Source organism: Schistocerca nitens, chromosome 1 (genome assembly GCF_023898315.1).
Source record: "Schistocerca nitens isolate TAMUIC-IGC-003100 chromosome 1, iqSchNite1.1, whole genome shotgun sequence".
Lineage (NCBI taxonomy): Eukaryota > Metazoa > Arthropoda > Insecta > Orthoptera > Acrididae > Schistocerca > Schistocerca nitens.
In genome coordinates this window covers 1,099,935,158-1,099,962,193 of record NC_064614.1, presented here as the reverse complement: position 1 = coordinate 1,099,962,193, position 27,036 = coordinate 1,099,935,158, and the positions used below count along the sequence as shown (strand labels likewise).

Sequence of the window (27,036 nt, the reverse complement as noted above, 5' to 3'; positions counted from 1 at the left end):
GTTAGTAGCAAAGAAGTAATAAATTTATGCCTTATGCCTGACGCTTACGTTCTTCTACATAAATAGTAGTAAGCGATAAACTTTCTTCTTTTCATTGTTTTGCGGGTGTGTCAGCAAGGAAAAAAATTCAAAAATGTTAGAAATTATGCGTAAACTTTGACTATCATTCTCAAATACTGGATGAATATATTCTGGATAATTTATGGGGCTTGAGTTTTGTTACCTCAAGATGCATACATATTTTCTAACTTTAATAATTGATTTCTTGTGTCAAACCTTTAATGCAAGATTGTACTTCTTAAGTAGATTCTGACACCATTTTCGCTTTTTAAATTCGGTCAATAATTATATGAAATACTGTAAACCAAATTTTTGTTATTTCTGGAAGCCGTTATATAGGTAACCTGTAACTGGTATTGGGTGACGGATTTAGCCGTTTAGTGAGACAGAGGTTGCCTGCCCGGCTAGCCGCGCGGTCTAACGCGCTGCTTCCCGAGAGGGAAGGCGTGCCGGTCCCCGGCACGAATCCGCCCGGCGGATTAATGTCGAGGTCCGGCGTGCCGGCCAGCCTGTGGATGGTTTTTACAGCGGTTTTCCATCTACCTCGGCGAATGCGGGCTGATTTCTCCTATTCTACCTCAGTTACACTACGTCTGTGATTGCTGCGCAAACAGTCTCCACGTACGTGTACATCATCATTACTTTACCACGCAAACATTTGGGGCTACACTCTTCTGCTATGAGAAGTTCCTGGGATGGGGGGACCACTGTGAGCCGAACTGCACAATAACCTGGGGTTCGGTGTAGGGCGGCGGCGGGGTGGGTGGACTGCAAGGCATGTTGCGGGGTTGTGTACACTGAGGGCTACGGAGGGACGAGGCCTCTCCGTCGTTTCTAAGTCCCCGGTTTAAATACACTATACTGTTTTTTTTATTTAAGCTGTTTCTGAAACTTTCTGTATTTCGAAATACGTCACCAATCTCAGTAACGGCTAACACATTCTTGAGCCCAAACTGTGGTCATTTCTAAAAGTCTTGTCACGGAACTTCGTCCGTGAAAAGGAAGGGGTCGTGGAGTATCGCTTCTGATAACAAGTGTGTGATACACCATCCTAGGTTAGATGGTAAACGCCGGCCGAGGTGGCCGTGCGGTTAAAGGCGCTGCAGTCTGGAACCGCAAGACCGCTACGGTCGCAGGTTCGAATCCTGCCTCGGGCATGGATGTTTGTGATGTCCTTAGGTTAGTTAGGTTTAACTAGTTCTAAGTTCTAGGGGACTAATGACCTCAGCAGTTGAGTCCCATAGTGCTCAGAGCCATTTGAACCATTTAGATGGTAAACGTTTCTGTAGTACCACACCTAGCGAGCGGACTTGATAAGGACGTCAAATATGGCAGTCTCTTGATATAATTCGAAAGAAGTAGTATCTGCTGTGATGAGCTCCATATGTGAAAATCAGAGTAAGCTGCAAGCCTTCGAACAACCAGCCTTCCTTTGCAAACAATGAGCTGAGACCGCAGCAGCCGGAGTGCCGATTTTGTTTATTGTCGTCTTCCGTTTCGTAGTGATCTGTCTGAATTTTCTGAAAGAAAATTCAGAGGCGACGGCTGTGGTCTCTCTCCGATTTGACCCACAACTCCTCTCTGGAGAAGAAAATCCTCGACTCACAGTAGGACAAAAAAACATAGCGAGGGTGTATGAATGCTGCGACATTGAGGAAGAGTTGTACTTTCCGGTCGCCCAGTCGGTGAGTCAAGTTATTGCTCATACTAGGAAAAGTGTTCCAACTCTAAAGAGCATGGAAACGTTTTGCAAGACTCCTCCCAGCAGATCTTCTTGTATTCAGTGTAAGGAAATAGTGTTTACAAAAGAATCGTGGCCTGCATATGATGAAATGAGAAAGGAGACTATGTCGTTAACACGGTCGCAGGGCCGGCCGCGGTGGTCTCGCGGTTCTAGGCGCGCAGTCCGGAACCGTGAGACTGCTACGGTCGCAGGTTCGGATCCTGCCTCGGGCCTGGATGTGTGTGATGTCCTTAGGTTAGTTAGGTTTAAGTAGTTCTAAGTTCTAGGGGACTGATAACCACAGCAGTTGAGTCCCATAGTGCTCAGAGCCATTTGAACCATTTGAACGGTCGCAGGTGTTAAGGGCATGTAACTATATTCATTATTTCGTTCATAGCCGACGAAATAATCTGATGGTATATGATAACAGAAGTAAAAGCATTCCAGTAAAAACGGGTCAGCAGAGGACCGCAGTGCGAGACAACTGCGAGTGTGTGGTTACGACCTACTACTGACTTTTGTACTAAGTACTGCCCTGATTAGTAGAAATGTATCTGAAAAACTGTAGTGTATGAATAGAAAGCGATATGACAGAAGTTTCCTCCAGAAAATTCTCCCCTTACTGAAAAGTGTTTACTACGGAAATTTCCTGGTGAATTGAATGAGTCGGATTTCGTGACACCGAGATGTGTGGACTCGCTAAGAACCTAGATATTCAGCTATAAAATTCTTGTGTCTTTTTTGGTTATATTTTCTATTGTTTTACGTATATTTCATAATTTATACAGGGTGATCGATTGATAGTGACCCGGCCAAATAGCTCACGAAACAAGCATCAAACGAAAAAACTACAAAGAACGAAACTCGTCTAGCTTGAAGGGGGAAACCGGATGGCGCTATGGTTGGCCCGCTAGATGGCGCTGCCATAGGTCAAACGGCTATCAACTGCGTTTTCTTAATATAGGAACCCCCATTTTTATTACATATTCGAGTACTACGTAAAGAAATATGCATGTTTTAGTTGGACCAGTTTTTTCGCTTTGTGACAGATGGCGCTGTAATAGTCACAAACGTGTAAGTACGTGGTATCGCCTAACATTCCGCCAGTGCGGACGGTATTTGCTTCGTGATACATTACCCGTGTTAAAATGGACCGTTTACCAATTGCGATATAATGCTGATGTATGGCTGTTGTGATCAAAATGCCCAACGGGCGTGTGCTGTGTATGCTGATCGGTATCCTGGACGACATCATACAAGTGTCCGGACCGTTCGCCGGATAGTTACGCTATTTAAGGGAACAGGAAGTGTTCAGCCACATGTGAAACGTCAACTACGACATGCGACCTGCAAAAAATGATGATGCCCAAGTAGGTGTTTTAGCTGCTGTCGCGGCTAATCCGCACATCACATCAGTAGCAGACAAATTGCGCGAGAATCGGGAATCTCAATAACGTCGGTGTTAAGAATCCTACATCAACATCGATTGCACCCGTACCATATTTCTATGCACCAGGAATTGCATGGCGACGACTTTGAACGTCGTTTTCAGTTCTGCCACTGGGCACAAGAGAAATTACGGGACAATGACAGATTTTTTAACGCTTTCTATTTAGCGACGAACTGTCATAGACCAACAGCGGTAACGTAAACCGGCATAATATACGCTATTGGGCAACGGAAAACCCACGATGGCGGCGACAAGTGGAACATCAACGACCTTGGCGGGTTAATGTACGGTGCGGCATTATACCAGGAAGGATAATTGGCCCCTATTTTATCGATGGCAGTCTAAATGGTACAATGTATGCTGATTTCCTATTTAATGTTACACCGATATTACTACAAGATGTTTCACTGCATGACAGAATGGTGATGTACTTCCAACATGATGGATGTCCGGCACATATCTCGCGTGCGCTTGAAGCGGTATTGAATAGCATATTTCATGACAGGTGGATCGGTCGTCGAAGCACCATACCATGGCCCGCACGTTCACCGGATCTGACGTCCCCGGATTTCTTTGTGTGGGGAAAGTTGAAGGATATTTGCTATCGTGATCCACCGACAACGCCTGACAACATGCGTCAGCGCATTGTCAATGCATGTACGAACATTACGGAAGGCGAACTACTCGCTGCTGAGAGGAATGTCGTTACACGTATTGCCAAATGCATTGAGGCTGACGGACATCATTTTGAGCATTGCATTAATGCGGTATTTACAGGTAATCAGCATGCGTTCTCAGAAATGATAAGTTCACAAAGGTAAATGTATCATATTGGAGCAACCGAAATAAAATGTCGAAACGTACCTACGTTCTGTATTTTAATTTAAACACTTACCTGTTACCAACTGTTCGTCTAAAATTGTGAGCCATATGATTGTTACTATTGGAGCACCCTCTATCACAAAGCGAAAAAAGTGGTCCAACTAAAACATCCATATTTCTTTACGTACTACACGAATATGTGATAAAAATGGGGGTTCCTATTTAAAAAAACGCAGTTGATATCCGTTTGACATATGGCAGAGCCACCTAGCGGGGCAACCATAGAGCCATCTGGTTTCCCCCTTCAAGCTAGACAAGTTTCGTTCTTTGTAGTTTTTTTGTTTGACGCCTATTTCGTGAGATATTTGGCCCGGTCACGATCAATGGACCACACCCTATACTTTGTAAAGTTTTAGCATAAGAATGTAGAACGATCATGTAGAACAAACAAACACCGTCAGAACAGGCCTTGAAGGTCCAACGATACCGACCAGTCGCCGTGTCATCCTCTGTCCTTAGGCGACACCGGATGCGGAATCGGAGGGGCTTGTGGTCAGCACACCGTTGTCTCGGCCGTTGTCATTTTTCGTGAATGGTGCCGCTGCTACTCAATAGGCCTCACAAAGGCTGCGTGCACACTGCTGGCCTAAAGCGCTCGGCAGACCTGGACGGTGGACCATCCAAGTGCTAGACAAGTCCGATAGCCCTTAACTTCGGTGATCTGACGGGAACCTGTGGCACAACTGCGGCAAGGCCGATGGTAAAGTAACCATGTAAGCCATACAAATAATAATAATAATATGTTAAATGCAAATTTTTGTGTACAGCCCCCATTTAATTCGGCTCAAATTTCGCCCATGACCTATCTTAACAGAAAACGTAATACTACTTTAGCACGCCAAATGTTACAATTTACTGCATATTCGTAGCAGTCAAAAGTGGTGTTCCACGTGTCGCTTTATAAAACAGATGCACTGTTGTACCAGTCTCTCCACTGCGTTACGAAATCTTTCAAAATTCCCTTGATCATCTCCTAAATATTGACAAAACCGTATTGCCTGCTGCTCCAGTTCTTTGACCGTTTGAAGGAGTGCATTAAACACGTCACTTCTGAGCTGACCTCAGAAAGTAGAATCCGTAGGATCGAAGGTGATTTCAGGGACCAGGGTGTAGGCCGTTCTCCACCTATTAATCTTGGACCATACTGGGCCGTTACACATCGTCTCACATCAACAGCTGCCCTATTCTGCTTGTACCACATTGCCCAATTATGGGCCATGAGTGTAATACGAGCCCGTTTAGATGGGTCAAAGTCAAGTTGATGCCGTACTCAGGGAATGAGTGTAGAGTGGAAGATGCAAGAATTTTTCATCGTTACTCTTGGCAGGACTGTAATTGAGATGTTTTGGTATTGCTTTCCTCCGACATATTATAAAGTGTCATGTGTGTACTACCGGAGCACGATATTATTGCACGTGACCGTTATCAGAAACATCCGGTGACGTTACACTAAACAAATACAGTGGTGACTAAGGAAAGCACATAGCACTATGAATGATTTCAAGACACTAGTGTGTATACCGTCAAGTGGATCAGTGTGAAATATCACGATACAAAAGCTGACCATAGCGCCCTCACTCGCTGGTGCAATGATATTGTGGTTGAGCAATATCTATGTCGTAGGGTTAACTGCCTTGAGTGCTTGTACACTGTAGTGCCGAGTTTGTGTTGTTGTGGATGCGAGAATGTTTTGTTGACACGCACCCTACGTAGGGAGAAAGGATCATCATAATAAAATAAGAGAAATCAGAGCTCGAACAGAAAGATATAGGTGTTCCTTTTTCCCACAAGACATTCGAGAGTGGTATGGGAGAGAAGTAGTATGAAAATGGTTCGATGAATTCTCTGCCAGGCACTTAAGTGTGAATTGCAGAGTAACCATGTAGATGTAGATGAAGGGCGGGGAGAGGATGAAATCCAGTTAGGCCTCTCTTCTCGAAAAGCACCAACGGGCCGCCAAACTTAACGTTCTCATGCGACGGAGGGATCACTACCAAAAGTGTCACGTGACACTGCGTTGAGGACTAGAATTTAATTCAGGGCGCTGGCGCAAAGACTGGTGATCAGAAACTTTACATCACCTCTCTTCGGCCAAATATTGGCAGTGAACATATTCCACTACCACAATTCGAAACGGCTTACCTACGAGTCGAACGCCACCGCATAGTCGTACATCAGTGACCTCAGCTACGAAAGCAGTTTATGACATGGAGGCTGAGGCGACAAGTTTACGACACAAATATATTCGTATTAACTAGGACGATATCACAATATCACACATTTATTAACGCGTCTATTTGTTTTTGCTTATCAAAGTGATCATACGTTATTCTGTCAGTTACATGCATGACTTTGGGCTACTCTTGGCGCAGGCATATATTTAAGAGATAAGGCTATAAAATAAAAATACTGCAAGTATTACTCATACTTTACCAAAAAAAACGAAGATAGACAAGATAATTTTCGTGACGAAAAAATTCACCAGCATAAATTCTAGTTTTGGAAAAAATATTTCATTTCTTGAAAGTAATCAAGGTGATTAAGAAGACCTTTATTAGATTTGAGGTAAAACTTTTGCCGAAATTTCATAGCCAAACGAAGGGTGGAAGCCGCGCGGGATTAGTGGAGCGGTCTTAGGCGCTGCAGTCATGGACTGTGCGGCTGGTCCCGGCGGAGGTTCGAGTCCTCCCTCGGGCATGGGTGTGTGTGTTTGTCCTAAGGATAATTTAGGTTAAGTAGTGTGTAAGCTTAGGGACTGATGACCTTAGTAGTTAAGTCGCATACGATTTCACACACAATTGAACATTTTATTTTATTTAATTTTATTTATTTATTTATTTATTTATTTTTTGAAGGATGGAAAATGGGCAAACGAAGTAACAAATTGACCAGAGTGAGGTATATTTCGCAAATAAAGAAATAAATAAGTAAAACAAAAGAAAAATATTTCGTGAAAGTCATCACCGCAATTATAAAACTTAATTAGTGATTTCAGGGAAAACTGAAATGTTTCACGAACGGGTGCTGCTAGGTACTTGAATCAAGTGTTGAATTATCTGTTCCTGGCCTAACTATATGGCGCATAAGAAGTTACATTATTGTCATTTTTCATGCCTTCTGAACCAGTCTTATGTACTGGTAGTGTCCGGAATGACTGCACGACGGCTTGAAAGCAGAAATTTGTGGGCACTGTCAGCTCGACGAAAGCTTTCCCTGCGATCGGATCATCATCGGTGCCGAAACTACTTGGCGAAGGCCGTGTCCGCAAATCGGCGGCGAACTTCGCGTACCTCTTTGTCTCGCACGTCTGCGGCGTTCGTTGGTCCGCCACGTTTGCGCTCGACTCACCTTTGATGTCCCCCACGCCGTTGGCGTCGGAGTCCTTGAAGGACTTGGGGTAGACCTGGTAGACGACGCCAGTCTGCCACCACCTGAGCGCCTCGCCGGCGGCCAGCAGTGGCAGCGAGAGCGCCAGTAGCAGTGGCAGCGGCACGATCGCTGCTGGCGCCATTCCGGGAGGAGCGCCGCCACTGGCTCCACGGCGCGCGCCGCCCGCCTATATGGCCGCCAGCCCGGCCGCTCTGCGCATGCACGGCGCGCTGCGCTGCTGCTGGACTCGTTCGACCAACACGGCTCTTCAGATAAAGTTTATTAAGGGGGCACGTTTATAAAAAACCACACAATATTTAAAAGTCGCACAAAATCCACAACTTATATATATATATATATATATATATATATATATATATATATATATATATAGAGAGAGAGAGAGAGAGAGAGAGAGAGAGAGAGAGAGAGCCATTAAAATTGCTACACCACGAAGATGACGTGCTACAGGCGCGACATTTAACCGACAGGAAGTAGATGCTGTGATAAGCAAATGATTAGCTTTTCAGAGCATTCACACAAGGTTGGCGCCGGTGGCGACACCTGCAACGTGCTGACATGAGGAAAGTTTCCAACCGATTTCTCATACACAAACAGCAGTTGACCGGTGTTGCTTGGTGAAACGTTGTTGCGATGCCTCGTGTAAGGAAGAGAAATGCGTACCATCACGTTTCCGACTTTGATAAAGGTCGGATCGTAGCCTACTGCGATTGCGGTTAATCGTATTGCGACATTGCTGCTCGCTTTGGTCAGGATCCAATGACTGTTACCAGAATATGGAATCGGTGGGTTCAGGACGGTAATACGGAACGCCGTGCTGGATCCCAACGGCCTCGTATCACTAGCAGTCGAGACGACAGGCATCTTACCCGCATGGCTGTAACGGATCGTGCAGCCACGTCTCGATCCCTGAGTCAACAAATGGGGACGTTTGCAAAATAACAACTATCTGCACGATAAGGTCGACGGCGTTTGCAGCATCTTGGACTATCAGCTCGAAGACCACGGCTGCGGTTACCCTTGACGCTGTATCACAGAGAGGAGCGCCTGTGATGGTGTACTCAACGTCGAACCTGGGTGCACGAATGGCAAAACGTCATTTTTTCGGATGAATCCAGGTTCTGTTTACAGCATCATGATGGTCGCATCCGTGTTTGACGACATCGCGGTGAACGCACATTGGAAGCGTGTATTCGTCATCGACATACTGGCGTATCACCCGGCATGATGGTATGGGGTGCCATTGGTTACATGTCTCGGTCTCCTCTTGTTCGCACTGACGGCACTTTGAACAGTGGACGCTACATTTCAGATGTGTTACGACCCGTGGCTCTACCCTTCATTCGACTCCTGTAAAACCCTACATTTCAGCAAGATAATGCACGACCGCATGTTGCAGGTCCTGCACGGGCCTTTCTGGATACAGAAATGTTCGATTGCTGTCCAGGCCAGCACATTCTCCAAATCTCTCACCAATTGGAAACGTCTGGTCAATGGTAGCCCAGCAACTGGCTCGTCACAATACGCCAGTCACTACTCTTGATGAACTGGTGTTGAAGCTGAATGGGCAGCTGTACCTCTACACGCCAACCAAGCTCTGTTTGACTCAATACCCAGGCGTATCTAGGCCGTTATTACGGCCAGAGGTGGTTGTTCTCGGTTCTGATTTCTCAGGATGTATGCACCTAAATTGCGTGAAAATGTAATCACATGTCATTTCTAGTATAATATATTTGTCCAATGAATACCCGTTTGTCACCTGCATTTCTTCTTGGTGTAGCAATTTTAATGGCCAGTAGTGTATATATGAGAGATGCTCACTATATCTAAAGAGTTTGAACACAAGCTTCTGTCATCAGGTCATTTGAATATATCGACTACGAGAATTGTAATATTTTTTTAATTATACGTCTGCAAGTAGGGTATGAAATTACTGTAAAATTTCAAACTTGTCGCTCCATATCTCAGCTTACATTCAGCATATCAAAATTTGCTCTCGAGACAACATTTATTGGGTTTGTAGACGCAAGTGTAGATTCAAAAAGGTACATAAAACTAAATAAGTCAATTTTAAGGTAATTCAATCTGAAGTTCAACCCAACGTTTTTTCTTATGCCACCTCTTTAGAAGGCCCCGGATCTGTACTTAGGATGCTCCTTTCCTTCAAGGCCTCTCTTCTGGTTTCTAGTTTTCTGCCTTCTTTCCTTTACCATTAAGCTTTCAGCCCCACAGGGATGCTATAAATATACAAGATGTCTTGAGTGACATTTCCTACCTTAAAGCTCACTCTCTCTAATACCTTCATCCTGCCTTTGTTCTCGTTATTGAATGCAAAATGGTGAAAGAACCGAATACTTGCGTAAATCTCCATCAGTAGCACAACACAAAACAAAAATTGCTTCTTCATATACAAAGTAAGGTTGTTATTGCCCTGCCGGCCGCGGTGGTCTCGCGGTTCTAGGCGCTCAGTCAGGAACCGCGTGACTGCTACGGTCGCAGGTTCAAATCCTGCCTCGGGCATGGATGTGTGTGATGTCCTTAGGTTAGTTAGGTTTAAGTAGTTCTAAGTTCTAGGGGACTGATGACCACAGATGTTAAGTCCCATAGTGCTCAGAGCCATTTGAACCATTTTTTTGTTATTGCCCGCCCGGTTAGCCGTGCGGTCTAACACACAGCTTTCCTGATTGGGAAGGAGCACCTCGTCCCCGGCACAAATTCGCCCGGCGGACTTATGACGAGGTCCGGTGAGGCGGCCAGTCTGTGGATGGTTTTTAGGCGGTTTTCCATCTGCCTCTCTGAATGCGGGCTGGTTCCTCTTATTCCGCCTCACTATGTCGGCGATTGCTGCGCAAACAAGTTGTCCATGTACGCGTACACAAGCTAACATAGGGGTTACACTCGTATGGTTTGAGACGTTATCTCGTGGGGCTGGGGGTTTCCACCGGGGGCCAAACCGCACAATAACCCTGAAAGAGTGGTTCGGTGTGGGCGGTGGAGGGGTGAAGTGGAGTGCGGTAGTCGTCGTGGGGTTGTGGACCACTGCGGCTGCGGTGGGGACGGAGCCTCTCCGTCGTTTCTACACCCCCGGTTAACATACAATACAATTAAAGGGAAAGTCAGCGTTGGCCGTAATATTGACGTTTTATTGATGGGAGAATCGATTTTCGATCACATAGTGATCATGAAACTTCCCTGCAGATTAAAACTGTGTGCCCGACCGAGACTCGAACTCGGAACCATTGCCTTTCGCGGGCAAGTGCTCTACCAACTGAGCAGGACTCACGCTCCCTCCTCACAGCTTTACTTCTGCCAGTACCTCGTCTCCTACCTTCCAAACTTTACAGAAGCTCTCCTGCGAACCTTGCAGAAGCCATGTCTCCGCAATATCCTTTCTTTCAGGAGTGCTAGTATCTAGGTTTAAGGGTTGAAAACTTCTGTTAGGTATATGACAAATAGAACTGTATAACTGCTCATTGTAAAGATGCATGCCACGGAGAAATGAACTGCAAATAGGACTTAATATCTAAGATGTATGGAACAATTTTGTTCAGAGAATTACCAGACAAACGGCAATACAACTATCGTGTTTGCAGCATCTTTCGAAGTAGCATCTACCTTTTCTACTTTGGATTAAATTCAGCTGACATAACCACCAAAACCATTAAACAGGATAGTGGTAGTTTATTCTTAATACAGATGCAGTTTCTACCACTTTTCTACCTTTTACTAATTTATGCTTCGACTCTTTCCACATGTTTGAAGACTCTCTTCTTGGTGAAATCTACTGAACACGCTCAATGGATGGGTGGATGGATGGATGAACGAATGAATGAATGAATGAGTAAATATTGTATTAACTAGACGAAACACTTTTGAAGTCCTGTTTCACAACGGAAAGTATGATAAGCTCACTGACATAGAAATATTACAATTTAAAAAAAAATAGATTTACTATTGAATGAGCAAAGTCAATTCAATTCTATACCCCTTTTAGACAATGTTACAACCTCTACGTAGGAGACGATCCTTGGTGTCTTTATTCATAAATAGATTATGACACAAATTCCTATTTCTGTGCACATAGTCTACTCCAGTGTATGTTTATTTGTAGTGATTTTAAATGCTGTCTTAATGACTGTTACAAGATACAAATATAACTTTGTCCAGATTTTGAACAGAAACAATTTCTGTATTTTAAGGCAAGAATCGGCACGTGTATGAGCAAATGGGCCTATTATTTGACATCGAGGTCGTGCAGTAATAATTACGTTCGTAAAACAAGGCTAAAAAATGTTTCGACAATCACAATGTTACACCAAGAACCCTCAGTTGACTTAATTAAAATGTTGTCTTGAAACAAGTGATACGTTTCGCTATTTTCTTTGTCGTTAATTCACAGATCATGTTGCAGTGTCATCAACTATGGCAGCTTACTACATAAATAAAACAGAATAAGACACCTTTTCCCGATAAGCAAGATACTCATTAAAAGCATTGCCTATCGTATAGGGAAACGACTGGGATTTGAACAGCAAACGAACAAGTTCCCTTTATTACTAGAAACAACATAATGACGAAATGGTGATAGAAATTACAGAAAGGAGGAAGGGGCATGAATTCCCATTTTGTCTGGGATCTGTAAATTTTGAAAAAGCTTTCCATTTTCAACGAAATCTATGCTAAAAACTTGAGAAACAGACATTGATTCATCTTATGTTGCTATAGAGGGGAATGACTCTCTTACTGCCACTGATTCGATTACATTTCGTCAAGATGGTGGGAGAGTCAGAATTTGGAGTCACACAAGGAGTTTCGATATCTCAGCAGCCCTAGAAGAAAATTTCTTATTCACAAACTGAAAATACGAAGATGGAATACGCGTTGCTGAAACATATCAGCACTATGTTCGTTTCGCAAATGAAACTGTACTGAAGGCAAACCTGAAGGTGAAGACCAAATAATCCATTACTGCTGTAAACAGCCAGAGTCGTGAGTGAACGGAGCATATTTGTCTAGAGGCAAGACGCAAACCGTCGATATCTGCAGTGTTCTGCTGAAATTTTCAGGGTACTGCAGGTACGAAGATAAATGGAGGCCAGAAAATGATGTGTCATTACTCCTCATCGAGCCACTGGATCCTTATATCAAAATACGCAGAAAAATGGTTCAAATGGCTCTGAGCACTATGCGACTTAACTTCTAAGGTCATCAGTCGCCTAGAACGTAGAACTAATTAAACCTAACTAACCTAAGGACATCACACACATCCATGCCCGAGGCAGGATTCGAACCTCCGACCGCAGCGGTCGCTCAGTTCCAGACTGTAGCGCCTAGCACCGCACGGCTACGCAGAAAATATCCGTGACCAACATTCGAAATTTTTGCAGTGAATTTGAGTTTCACACTGTACTGCCGTCTGGTGGTAAACTTGCTTGATTTAAATACCTGCCTGCTCTGTTCCGTTCAAGTATGTTACATTCCATATTTACCAGACTGCAAGACTACAATAGTTCAACATTTGTTGACGGAGCTCTGTCAGTTCAGATGAACGGTTTCAGGTTGTACAGTTACATTTGCATCTACATCTATACTCTGCAAGCCACCTTGAGGTGCGTGGAGGAAGGTACATGGTGTACCACTGTCGCTTCCCGTTCTCCTGTTCCAGTCGCGAATGGTTCGCTGGAAAAACGATTGTCGTTAAGCCTCTGTGTTGGCTCGAGTACTTCTGATGGCTTATATCGACACCAAATTGCTAATCTCTGTTATTTTGGATATATTTAGTTTCATCTCACGACATTTTCACGTCGGTAACTTCTTCAGTAGTAAATGTAGCATTCAGTTTGCTGCTCTTGTCAAAGACGTAATGGCGGTAGGCTGTCATGCTCGATAATGAATGATAATCGTATCCTTTCCTTTGATGAGCCATGTGGCTCTAAGAGTATACTGGTCAAGCAGACGAAAGGACCTTAGATTAATGGACATTGAGGAATTGGAGACTGCATACAGTTTTGTGTAAAGAAGAAAATTTTGTGTCTCATAAGTGAATAATCGTAGAAGATAGCACTGAAGAACGCCAGTTCTTTATTCAAAACGTTCAGGGATCCGACGAAGGGAAAAATTCATAAAGTACAGAAGCAGCAGCGTGTGCTTTATACGCGAGGGAAACGCTCTGAACGCTTAGCCATTATCCCACTAGGAATAAAGGCGATGGAGATAAAAAGGGATTTTGCAGCAACAGGCGGCGCGGTATTCAAAGCGAGTACCGGTTGCTTCGTGGGAAGAATGAAGTAGGTCATATTGTATGTAGGCGGATCTAGGAAAGTAAGAGGAATCCAGAGGGCAGAATTGAAGTTTCTCAGGAGCCTACAATGATACCCAAGGGAGGATAGAAAACTCAGAATTAGGACTGCAATGGCTCTGCAACGAACTTCCTGTAACGAACTTGTGACGTCTGACGTCACATTAGACTGCTTCTCCGCCACACTTTGCGAGCGCTAGGCACCATGCAGGGCCCACAGGAAACCAATATGCAAATGAAAGGTACCCACTAAAGGTCTTAAATTACTCGTTTGCTATCAAGAGCTTACATACATTTAAACGAGCAGTCAAGAATTGTTAAACTGTTCTGATACAGTTACTCGCAGACGGCTGCTGGCACTCGTAAGACCTGCAGTGTCACGTGCTGTGACGTACGCACCACGGCCTGTATTTCTCGTTGACCTCGATACAACTGGGCTGGTATGACGAGCCCGACAACGGTGGCGCTATGGTCGCTTTCTACTTGTCGACTCGTTTCGTCTACTAAAGCGTGCAAGAGTGGAAAGCTGTAACGTAGCACGGAAGTTGAATACACGCTCTTGTAGCGGCAGCGTAGCACTCACAGGACGAAACCGAGCCTCTCTCTGGATCATATGACCTCTAACGAAGCTGTGTTTTGTGAGACAGTGGAGGGTACAAGACAAATATTAAGCGCTACAGTGAATACAATCACAAATTTTCTCCGTAACAGTATGTGCGGAAAGAGTTCGATATGTATGGGGTATATACACACATCAAAAAAAGTTTTGCGGCACCCCGGTTCAGAGCTCCTGGAGATAGACATTGACTGTGGATATTGTATCACAGACACAGTTCCTTTGACTGTTCAGAGATGTAACTACATCCGCCCACAGATGTAAGCAACCATGCATGAGCAGCGCCTATTAGACGGAGGGGTCCGACAGCCGATCAGTTCCAGTCATTCCACCAGGAAGGATGTATACGGCTCATATTGTCTGTAGTTCAACCATGCCTAGACGGTCAATACCGTGGTTCGATCGCGTCCGCATTGTTACTTCGTGCCAGAAAGGGCTCTCAACAAGGGAGGTGTCCATAAATCTCAGAGCGAACCAAAGCGATGTTGTTCGGACATGGAGGAGATACAAAGAGACAGGAACTGTCGAAGACATGCCTCGCTAGGGCCGCTCAAGGGCTACTACTGCAGTGGATGACCGCTACCTACGGATTATGGCTCGGAGGAATCCTGACAGCAACGTCATCATGTTGAATAATGCTTTTCATGCAGCCACAGGACGTCGTGTTACGCCTCAAACTCTGCGCAATAGGCTGCACGATGCGCGACTTCACTCGAGACGCCCATGGCGAGGTTCATCTTTGCAACCACGACGCCATGAAGTGCGGTACAGATGGGGCCAAAACATGCCAAATGGATCGATCAGGATTGGCATCATGTTCACGGATGAGTGTCACATATACCTTCAACCAGACAATCGTCGGAGATGTGTTTGGAGGCAACCCGGTCAGGCTGAACGCCTTAGACACAGTGTACAACGAGTGCAGCAAGGTGGAGGTTACCTGCTGTTTTGGGGTGGCATTATGTGGGGCAGATGTACGCCGCTGGTGGTCATGGATGGCACCGTAACGGCTGTATAATACGTGGATGCTTTCATCCGACCGATAGTGCAACTCTGTCGGCAGCATATTGGTGAGGCATTCGTCTTCATGGAAGACAATTCGCGCCCCCATCGTGCACATCTTATGGGTGACTTCCTTCAGGATAACAACATCGCTCGATTAGAGTGGCCAGCATGTTCTCCAGGCATCAACCCTATCGAACATGCCTGGGATAGATTGAAAATGGCTGTTTATGGAAGACGTAACCTGTGAACCACTCTGAGGGAGATACGCCGAATTGGCGTTGGGGAGTGTGACAGTCTGGACCAACAGTGCCTTGATGAACTTGTGGATAGTATGCCAAGACGAATACAGGCATGCATCAATGCACGAGGACGTGCTACTGGGTATTAGAGATACCGGTATGTACAACAATCTAGACCACCACCTCTGAAGGTCTCGCTGTATGGCGGTACAACATGCAATGTGTGGTTTTCATGAGCAATGAAAAGAGTGGAAACGATGTTTATGTTGATATTCCAATTGTCTGTACCGGTTCCGGAACTCTCAGACCGGAGGTGATGCAAAGCTTTTTTTGATGTGTGTACAATGTGTGATTCAAAAGTCATGAGACATAAGACAAAGTCTACTTTGATGCTTCAATAGTCTAGTCGCATAGGACAAAATCGCATTCAGGGGTATGACAGGAACGATCATTCGAAGCAGAAAAATTTAGAAACTTGGGCTGTAATCCGTGCATTTTACGAGCTATGAGCACATCATCACTAGTGTGTAACAAGTCTCTTCTACTGGAAAAGTGCACACAGCTCTTGAGATGTGGATTTTGCATCCTTGTTTACTAGACTTTTTTTGGGACGTACTGCCGGCCGAAGTGGCCGTGCGGTTAAAGGCGCTGCAGTCTGGAACCGCAAGACCGCTATGGTCGCAGGTTCGAATCCTGCCACGGGCATGGATGTTTGTGATGTCCTTAGGATAGTTAGGTTTAACTAGTTCTAAGTTCTAGGGGACTAATGACCTCAGAAGTTGAGTCCCATAGTGCTCAGAGCCATTTGAACCATTTGGGACGTACTAACTCCTCTCAAAATATGGGAAGCAAAGATTTTGCAGTAGAAGAGATTTGCTTCACAGTATCGAAGATGAATAAGTGCTCATAGTTGTTAAGGTAGCTGCTTCGAGCCCAAGTTCATCAGGCAGTTTTGCTTTGAATGGTTGTTCATGTCATTGTTCCTGGAAACGAATTTGTTCTGTGGGCCAAAACTACTCAATTATCAATGTGGACTCTGTCCTAGGGGCAGGACTTTCGGATCAGTCTGCACATTGTGGAAAGTAATGGTCCTATAAAACTCCCTTGGGACACGCCCGAAGTTACTTTTACGTCTCAAGACTTCCTTCCGTTGAAAATAGCATGCTGTGTTCTGTCTGTTAGAAACTCTTCAGTCCAAGCACACGGTCGGTCTGATATTCTGTACACTTGTGTTTTGTTCATTAGGTGACAATGCGGAGCTGTATCGAAAGGCTTCCGGTATTCATGGAATATGTCATCTACCTGGTCCTGCTTTCTGGGTGTCGTGGAGGAACGGAGAGAGCTAGGTTTCGCACGATCATTGTTTTTAGAGTCGTTTTTGATTGTTATGGATAAGATTTTCGGTCTCCAGAAATGCTCCAAAAATCTACAAGAAAGATACAGGCCTGTATTTTGTGCAACTGTTTGACGACCGCAGAGTATTGGCTTTTTTTGTTAAGAAGTTTGTAGTGTGGAAGATATGGGGCAGTTAGCTTTATTTAGCACTGCAAATGGTAGCAGTCAACCGACCTTACAACTGATTTGGAAGTTTTACCAAGTTCTGGACATTGTCTTTTCTCCGCCTATGTTTTCTAGGTTTGGTCGTGCCAGGGTGAGGGAGGGAGGTGGTGGGGGCGGAGAATCACGCTAGGAACCGATTAGATTTATACTTTCTGTGGCATCACATATCGATACCAGCTCATGGGCATCTAAAAGTTGGCAACAGCAACGCAAGTTCCTGGCAGACGCCGATAATGGCCACGCGGGATCCAGTGGGCCTAATGGAACAGGCCCACTGAGCCATGCCTCCAGTGGCGCGTACCATGAGTGCCCCTATGCGCTGTGATAGAGGTTGGATGGCGGCAGTCACATGGCCCGCCCGCACTTGGAGCCTCTTTGCTACATGATGCAATGCAGGAGCCACCAAGTCGCAGCTCTGACACCACCATTCATGCTTCAGTTAAGAAAGCCTCATACTTGTTGCTACTGTACGCAGGTTGACCAGAAAGTGTGTTCCGATCGGTCGCGAAATGGAAACCACATTGGGAAAATCTGGTAAAGCTTTGCACAGATGTATTGGGCAGTGTCTCTAGTATTGTGTCGCGTCGCTCTTTTCAGTTTTGAGTGAACAGTGAGCACGTAAAGATGCATAGGGAATAGCATCTCCCGCCATGTATGAGGGCCTCGTAAGAGATTTCGCCTGTGTCACGCAGCCCACATAACACAACTGTCGAGCAGTTCCTTCTTCATGCCAATTCTCGGCTGCACACTGAAGGAACAATGAAAACGCTACTGCAGCGTTTCCGATTAGAAGTGTTTGATCACCCACAATACAGTCCGTAATTGGCTCCCCCTGAGTCTCATCTCTGGTGACAAGAAGCGCTGGCTATGAAGACAAAATTTTCTACAGACAACGAGCTGCAGACCAGTGCAGATAACTGGCCGAAAGCACAGGCGGCTGCTTTCTATGACAAGGATATTGGAAAGTTGATACAACACCACGACAAAACTCGAAGTTGGAGCGGTGACTATGTAGAGAAGTAGGTGGAAGGTGTACCTAACTGTTGCAAATAAAACGTTTTTGGTTTTCACTGTGGTTTCCATTTCGTGACCGATCGGAACTTACTTTATGGACAACCCTCGTATTAGCCGGAATATATTTCTGTTGCATTACTTCTAATGAATTTTCGTATGCTTGGAGAAATACAAGTTAAGTAAATCTTCTGCTTAATGTGCTAACACGTTTGCTAATCATTTCTACTCTTGTCCAGTTTTCCTACGATATCGGTTGCCACACCACTCTGTAGTCCACCTCTCCGTACTGTTGTGTACGAAGCCACAACATTTTGATTTTGTTATGCTAGATATTCATCACCCCATGTACCTTTAACCACCTTTCCTCGCCGGCCGCGGTGGTCTCGCGGTTCTAGGCGCGCAGTCCGGAACCGTGCGACTGCTACGGTCGCAGGTTCGAATCCTGCCTCGGGCATGGATGTGTGTGATGTCCTTAGGTTAGTTAGGCTTAAGTAGTTCTAAGTTCTAGGGGACTGATAACCACAGCAGTTGAGTCCCATAGTGCTCAGAGCCATTTGAACCAAGCCACCTTTGCTAATCATGGCTGACTGCTATATTATATGAATGTGGGTGTAACTGCAAATGCTTGCACGTTGTTAATATGAGATGAACGTTCTTGGGTCAGCTTTGTAGCAGAGCCTGTGATCAGTCATTGAGTTTAATGTTTTCGAATCTGGTTTGGACTGTGAGTCTTAATGCAGTGCATCGCGACTGATTCCCTCTGACCAATGTGCAAGGCAAGCGCTTGTTCAAATTTTAGCAGCTGAAATGATTTAAAAGTTGAACAAACTAACCAGGCGTTGTTTCTTCTTCCCTTTGAAAAATTCGCTTTGTCAGTTGGTGAATACGATCCCTCCAAAGGTCTTTATGTCTGTCCATGGAGGAGAGGAGGTTGGATTTTGTGCAGGGTTAGTCAGTCGATGTCTTGGGGTCTAGGGAGTGTGACGCTCAGTGCTTCTGTTAGCACCTGGAAACTGATATTCGATGGGAATTAGTTCAGATTTTCGTGGTAGGAAATTTCTCTGATTTTTAAACTCATTTGTCGGATGCTTTAGGGGATTCTTGAGAGTGATATCTTTGCCATCGTTTAACTATGCTTAGATGGGGCCAACTTTGATATTCACCCCGTCACGATTCATCCCATGCATCGTGATCTCGATTACGTTTCGTGCCTCTTTTCGTTGTGAGTTGCAAGCCACTTTGGAAGACTCAATCTCTGCTAGAAAACTGTGCATTTTTTCTTTGATTATTCATTGAATGATTGAATCTTTGTGTGGGAGCACCTGACTGTCCATGCTGCTTTCCTTGGTTAATAATAATGATTAACGCAGGGTCTTCGGAAATTCCCGTTACTAACTTCTAGGCCTTGTGGGTGGACGGGGGGAGGGGACGTTTGAATTGTAACCAATGTCCGGAAACGTACCGCTTCCGTTCTACAATCATTTGAAAACATGTTGGTAACGCGACCACTTTTACAAGTAATTTGTTAGGCGCGATCCAGCACAACACTTGTTCTACAATTCCACTCACTAATAACCAAAGAAATAGAAAGGAAACTCCTCAGTTTTCACAAACAATGTTGTTTATGCAATGGTGATAAAGGTGCACCTTATCGTCTCGGTATTTGTTTTCTGCGCTGCAGTTAACTGCAGGGGATATCATCCTGATACAACAAAGTTACCCAGAAAATGTTTATGTTGTGGCGTAACAAGCTCGCTACGCCACACTGAGAAGGAAGCCGAAAGGCACGCGTACACACACGCCGACTGGCGTCAAGACTGGAACAGGATACGTTATGACGGCTATAAACAAAATACGTAGCTTTGGAATATACTTAACTTTTAATCAATCCTTGTGATACATCTCTCTTGACTATACAAATGAGACTCGTAAGATACATGCACTGTGACAATTGGCGCCTTGCTAAGTCGTAGCCATTAACTTAGCTGAAGGCTATTCTAACTGTCTCTCGGCAAATGAGAGCAAAGGCTTCGTCAGTATAGTCGCTAGCAACGTCGTCGTACAACTGGGGCGAGTTCTCGTACGTCTCTCGAGACCTGCCGTGTGGTGGCGCTCGGTCTGCGATCACACAGTGGCGACACGCGGGTCCGACATGTACTAATGGACCGCGGCCGATTTAAGCTTCCACCTAGCAAGTGTGGTGTCTGGCAGTGACACCACAGTTTATATGACTGACGCTGAGCTGAGACTTGCTAATGAACAAAAGAAATACCCATAACAGAAAAGGCTGGAAAGCGTGAGGTCGATGCAGCAGTAGCAGCCAGATGCCCACGCGTGCTTCCCTCCCGCATGCTTTGCAGCAGGTACTTGGCTGTGTCCTTACGTTTGAGTGAGTGCGACGAACAGACGTGTCAGCCCAACTGGTGCGCACCGTAAAACAGCGCGTGTTCGTTGCCGAGTGTTATACGAAGCGCCATTCGTCGAAAACGTGTCCGGAACTGTTTGCACAAAAGTCTAAGGCCGCAATTGGTTTTGGTAAAACCTCCACCAAAGTCTGCAAAGCAAAACCTGACAAAATGGCCCGAAACAAGCTCTCTAGTGAATAAAAACAATGAGCAGTGCTAATAGGTGTCATCCCGTATCAGTCTTATTAAAAAAAATTCCGGGTCTCTATGTGTTTCTCCACTATTTCCACACTTCTATTTGAGGAGCTATCGACAGTATATCAGTGACTTTAAAAAGCACAGGTGGTCGAATATCTCTGCAGATAATAAAGATTATATATCAGACAAAAAAAGTAACTGATACGTACCATCACGGTGTACAGGCAACAGCGGATTATTTGTCAGGAGGTGAAAGTACCGTAACGCCATAAATTATGGCGGATATCTCGCTAGCTCGAGGGTCGAACTACTGGTGACGCGCGTTGCCTAAGACTACCTACCGAATTAGCTCCGCCGTAACTCGGTGGTCTTATGGACATCTCAACGTCTCGATCGTTATCTGGGAGCAATTACGATGTTTGTTGTTTTGTTATTGATTTATGGATATTTTCAATTCCCTTTTAGCCTTGTTTTAACAGAGGTCTAAGCTCTTCACACAATGAGGACTGTATAAAATGTTTTGAACGTCTAATGATACGGAAGGTGACGGCTTTCAGATACTAAAACCGTCATTCAACAAGAAGTTATTATTGTCGTCGAAAACCCAAGGAGACATAAACAGTCTTTGTAACCGTTACATCTGCATCTACATACTTTGCAAACCATTGTGAAGTGCATGATAGCAGATACTTAGGTTGGTAGCACATGTTAGGGTTTCTTTCCTTTCCCGTATGTAGCGCGTGAAGACTGACTAAAAATAATGTGTCTGTCTCTCTACGAGAGCGATATGTAGAGACATAAAAAATGTCTCTAGATTTTTCACGTAACACACGTTCTTGATATATTGTAAGTATGGTTTTGAGGTAGAACTTGCGACTACCTGCAACCTTCTTCCGATTCAGGTTTTCAACATTTCTGTGACACTCCCGCGAGTCAAACAAACCTGTTATCATCCGTCGGCCCTTCTTTGGATACATTCAGTATCAGCTGTTAGTCCTGCCATAATGATGTTTGCTTTAATATAGTCCTTTACATGTTCAGAGAATTCTGACATGCGCCACGTTCTGCTTCCTCTGGAGTTTCTATCATATCAGAGTACGGGAGTCTGTTTCCAGACTGGACAAAGAAAACGGGAACTCCCTTCAAGATGGAAGAATATTTTGCTAAAGCAGGTCTCTAATTGCCACATGACACTTCCGGCTTACGGTTCTCGCTTTACGAGCAGTCGACCTAGAGCACAAACCAGTTCGATAGCGCGTATGTAATGTCGTCATTATCGATACTGGTTTGATCTGTAAACTTACATTCTGGTAGGACCATGCGCGGTAAGACACTGTGGCACCAAATTAACCTTGCGGATGTTGACACATTTCTTAAAGTACGATTCAAGCAAACTGAGTGTGTTAATTTGGTTTCGGAGACGTTCGATACATTGTCAACATGTACACGCCCCAACAGATCACCGAGAAGATGTGGGAAAGTTTCAACAATGTGCATGTGCTTTTGGTGAACTTCGGGAACGAAAACGACTTTATTTACCCGGGAACGCTTATTTATTTTATTCCTCTACTGATTATGTACCCTGGGAAGATAAGTGTTATAAGGCCCACCGTTAACATACGCACTGTACTTATGAAATATTTGTAATCCTGGGACTATAATTCACGCCCTCAAAACTAAAAAAGAAAAGAAAATCAAATTAGAAAAACCAGTTAATTGGAATTCCCTTTACTATTCATCCCCAAATAAATGAAGCCTATACAGAACAGCCTAAACTGTAATTGAAAAAAGCGTAACCTATCTCAGCAGCCTACACTTACCCTCCAGGAAAGAGAATAAAAGATTTAAAAAAATGGTTCTAATGGTTCTGAGCACTATGGGACTTAACGTCTGAGCTCATCAGTCCCCTAGAACTTAGAACTACTTAAACCTAAGCTAAGGACATCACACACATCCATGTCCGAGTCAGGATTCGAACCTGCGACCGTAGCGGTCGCGCGGTTCCAGACTGCAGTGCTTAGAATTGCTCGGCCACAGCTAAATGATTTAAAAATATAGTAAGCATTACATTTAGTATGGAACCAAGCTCACCAAAAAGCAATAACAAGCGAAGGCTATAACCAAACAAAAAACACAGTACATGTTTTTTTTTTAATGTTTGATTGCTGATTTGCGGTGTTCTACTGCAAGTAAAACAACATAGTGCTCGTCCTGTAAGTCTCGCAGGAGAACTTCTGTGGACTTTAGAAAGCAGGAGATGAGAGACTGACGCGACTGGAACTGTGAAGACGCGCCATGAGCCGCGCCTCCACAGTGCACTCGGTAGACCACTTGCTTGCCAAAGGCAAAGGTCCCGAGTTCAAACCTCAGTCCGGTATACAGTTTTAATCTGCTAGGATGTTTCATATCAGCTCACACTCTGTTATAGAATGAAAAATTCATTCTGGTAACATACAAGTTTGTGTATGTTTCATTCTGGAGACATACATGTTTGTGTATGTTTCACAACTCTTCATTCTAAATGAATAAGATTTCGGTTGGTTAGTTGGTTGATTTGAGGGAGGAGACCAGACAACGAGGTCATCGATCCCATCGGATTAGGGAAGGATGGGGAAGGAAGTCTCCCGTGCCCTTTCGGAGGAACCATGCTGGAATTTGCTTGAAGCGATTTTGGGAAATTACGAGAAACCTAAGTAAGGATGACCGGACGTGGGATTGAACCGTCGCCCTCCCGAATGCGAGTCCAGTGTGCCAAGCATTGCGCCACGTCGCTCCGTTTCGATTTCTTGTTTCAGCCCAATTTATAGAGTTACTGTTAGAGAGATACTATTTTTGTCCTCTGGAAAAAGTGAAATACTATAAACAACAACGAAAGAAATTACGAGGGGCGTTCAGAAAGTAAGCTCCGATCGGTCGCGAAATGGAAACGACTATGAAAATCCGATAAAGCTTTGCACAGATGTGTTGGGTAGTGTCTCTAGTATAACCCCAGTTAGCATCACGTCGCTCTTCTCATTTCTGAGCTCGCAGTGAGTGCGTAAAGATGTCTAGAAAATAGTGTCTGCCGCCAAGTACGAGAGCCTGGTGAGAAATTTCGCCTGAAGCTATGCAGCTAACATTACATAACTGTCGTGCTGTTTCTTCTTCAAGACAATTCTCAGCCGCATTCTGCAGGGGCAATGAAGATGCTCCTGCATCGTTTTCAAATGGAAATGTGAGATTACCCACAATACAGTCCGCAATTGTCTCCCCCTGAGTTTCATCTCTGGTCACATGAACCGCTGTCTGTGAAGACAACATTTTGACACAGACAACGAGGTGTAGGCCAGCGTGGAGAACTGGCGGAAAGCACTGGCGGCTGCCTTCTATGATGAGGCTATTGAAAAGTTGGTACAACGCTATGACAAAAGTCTAAGTCAGAACGGCGACTACGTAGAGAAGTAGCTGAAAGGTGTAGCTAATTGTTACAAGTAAAACATTTCTGATGTTCACTGTGGTTTCAATTTGGCAATCAATCGGAGCTTACTTTCTGAACAGACCTCGTATATGGTGATTCAAAATAAACCGAGGTCTTCTAGTATCCATTGTTATTGTTATTGTTGACTTCAGTCCAGAGACTGATTTGCCGCAGTTCTGCATGCTAGTCGATTCTGTGCTTCCCTCTTCATAGCTGTATAGCTCTGCAACCTGCATCCACTTGACTGCTTACTGTAATCAAGGCTTGCTGTGTCACGCTCGCACACACGGTCTCCCGCCTCCTCCCACCCACACACACATAACAATTTCTTCATGCCTCAGGATGTGTCCTATCAACTGACCCGTTCTTTTACTCAAGTTGTGCTGTAAATTTATTTTTACCTTCATTTTGATTAAGTACCTCTTCGCTAGTTATATGATCTACCCATCTGATGTTCAGCGTTTGTCAGTAGCACTAGATTTCAAAATCTTTAAGTCTCTCCTTTCTTGAACTGTTTCTCATCCACGTTTGAATTTCGTACAAAGCTGCACTCCAGGTAAACACCTTTAGAAAAGGTTTGCTCTTATTTCAATATACAATCGGTGCAAAATTAACTGATGAAATTACAACACTGATGGCTTACTGGCTAAAAAAAATTTCAGGTAATATATATAGTTTCGCACTCCACCACACTTCAGTAAGTTACTATTTACTTCACAAAACGGAGTACAAGCTGTTACAGTAATTTTTAGAGATTTAGGAAGTGAAGCTTACAGTACAAGGAATATCACTGAACGATACGAGCTTGGTAGACAAGAGGGCGAGATCATTTTGATTCTTCTTTTACCACTCTTACAGTAACCAGAAAATAGAATATGTTCAACCTTTTGGTAGCAGTTCTGAGTGGTACCTTTGACGATTTTAGTTTCCAATATATCAAGCCTTTAAAATATTTGTCCTGACCTGAGTACAATATCACAGCATTTGTATAATATTTTTCTTTAATTTCTAAACAGTGCTGTTCACTTGTGGAGTCTGTTCTTTTAATTTCCAGCATCTGTGTCATTCCTTCAGTATGGTGCTCATATGTGTCTTGGTTTTATCAATGCATAAGAGCCACGCCGTTGCCAAGTCATCTTACTTATTCCTCATTTATTCATGAGGGACTGTGTGTATTGTAGTTAAACAGGTTCATTTATACTATCTCACTGTAGTAACAGATCACCGATTTTTTTTATTTCAAGCCTAGTCTGGTTGATAACTTGTAAACGAAACTGCACGTTTACAAGCGGAATGTGCTAAGGAAAATCTTTATCCCAGTAACAGATACGGACACTGGAGGATGCCAGAGCCATTACAGTCCACAGCTGCATGAACTGTACAGGAGTCCAAACACTGGTGTGCCTGATATGAAGCAAACATACCAGGTGGTCCATGCACGCCGTCCTCGTTTGACGTTAGTTAATCCTGGCTACCACAAACGCCGAAAGGTTTGCCTAAGCAGAACAATAAAGGGGACTCCACACCAACAAGAAAGAGACCCTGCCAAACGTATGACCAGCCCTTGAAAACAAAAACTTTACAGCTATAATTGGTCCTACAGCTCGTCGCTAGGAAACTTTCTAGCTGTGGGAGCGGTGCTGAGTTCGATTTCTGGACTCGAGAAAGGTGTCTCTGTAGAAGAATGATTGTCCCTGATCAAAACAATACGCACTAGGGCCAAAGCACAATTACCTGCTTCAAGGCATATCAGCTTATAATAGCTAATTTATTAATGAAATATAATACATCAATTAGTCCTTCACAATCGACAGTAGTACATAAATGCTGTCACAACTTTGAATGCAATAAAGAGCACTGAATATAATATATGATGTTCCTTTAACCCCATATTATAGAATGGCAGATCTTTATAATTGCATAATTCATAATACAAATGTTCAAATTAATGTCCACCCTCTTGGATGTATTAACGTAAGCGTCTCTCGGTATTACCATGGACATCACTTAACATCTGCAGATACTGAAGCGCAAGCATGGCATATTCGTTCTTCTAACACATCCGGATTTTCTGGTTCCGTTTCGTAAACCTTGGCTTTGATACAAACCCGTAATAAATAATTCAAGCGCGTTAAATCAGGTGATTTCGCTGACCATCGAATGCAACCACCACGACCTATCCACCTTTTGGGCCGCACGTTGTTGAGATATTTCCTAATCCTTCTGCAGTAATGGCGTGGCGCACCATCGGGCTGAAGCCAGTGCCTCACAGCTAACTGAAGTGGGATGTCTTCTGGAAGTTGTTTGAGATTCAGCTCATTCCGTAGGAATGGCAAATACAGCCGGCCGGTGTGGCCGTGCGGTTCTAAGCGCTTCAGTCGCAGGTTCGAATCCTGCCTCGGGCATGGATGTGTGTGATGTCCTTAGGTTAGTTAGGTTTAAGTAGTTCTAAGTTCTAGGGGACTGATGACCTCAGAAGTTAAGTCCCATAGTGCTCAGAGCCATTTGAACCATTTGAACAGCCGACCAGTTAGTCTGGGAGCCAAAGAAACTGGTCCTGTGAAGTGGTATCCATTCGTTAACACCCCAGTGCTCTTGCATGTGAAGTGGTCGTAATCAGTGCAGTCTATTGACAAATGCGTGATTGGCGAAATAGCATTCAAATCCCAATAATATGTGCCTGATAAAATCCGAATTTACAGCTACATTTTCGTTCTTCCAGAATCCTTTCTACCGAAG

At 44.3% G+C, this 27,036-nt stretch overlaps 1 protein-coding gene across 1 annotated transcript in view; it reads right to left on the bottom strand.

Annotated features, from left to right (window-relative positions):
* The window catches only part of LOC126230929 (uncharacterized), a 344,514-nt gene that overhangs the window by 153,665 nt on the left and 163,813 nt on the right, over positions 1 to 27,036 (bottom strand). Inside the window, exon 11 of the mRNA XM_049942408.1 lies at positions 7,464 to 7,671. Within this exon, the coding sequence (XP_049798365.1) occupies positions 7,464 to 7,671 (208 nt within the window). The remainder of the gene's footprint in view (positions 1 to 7,463; positions 7,672 to 27,036) is intronic.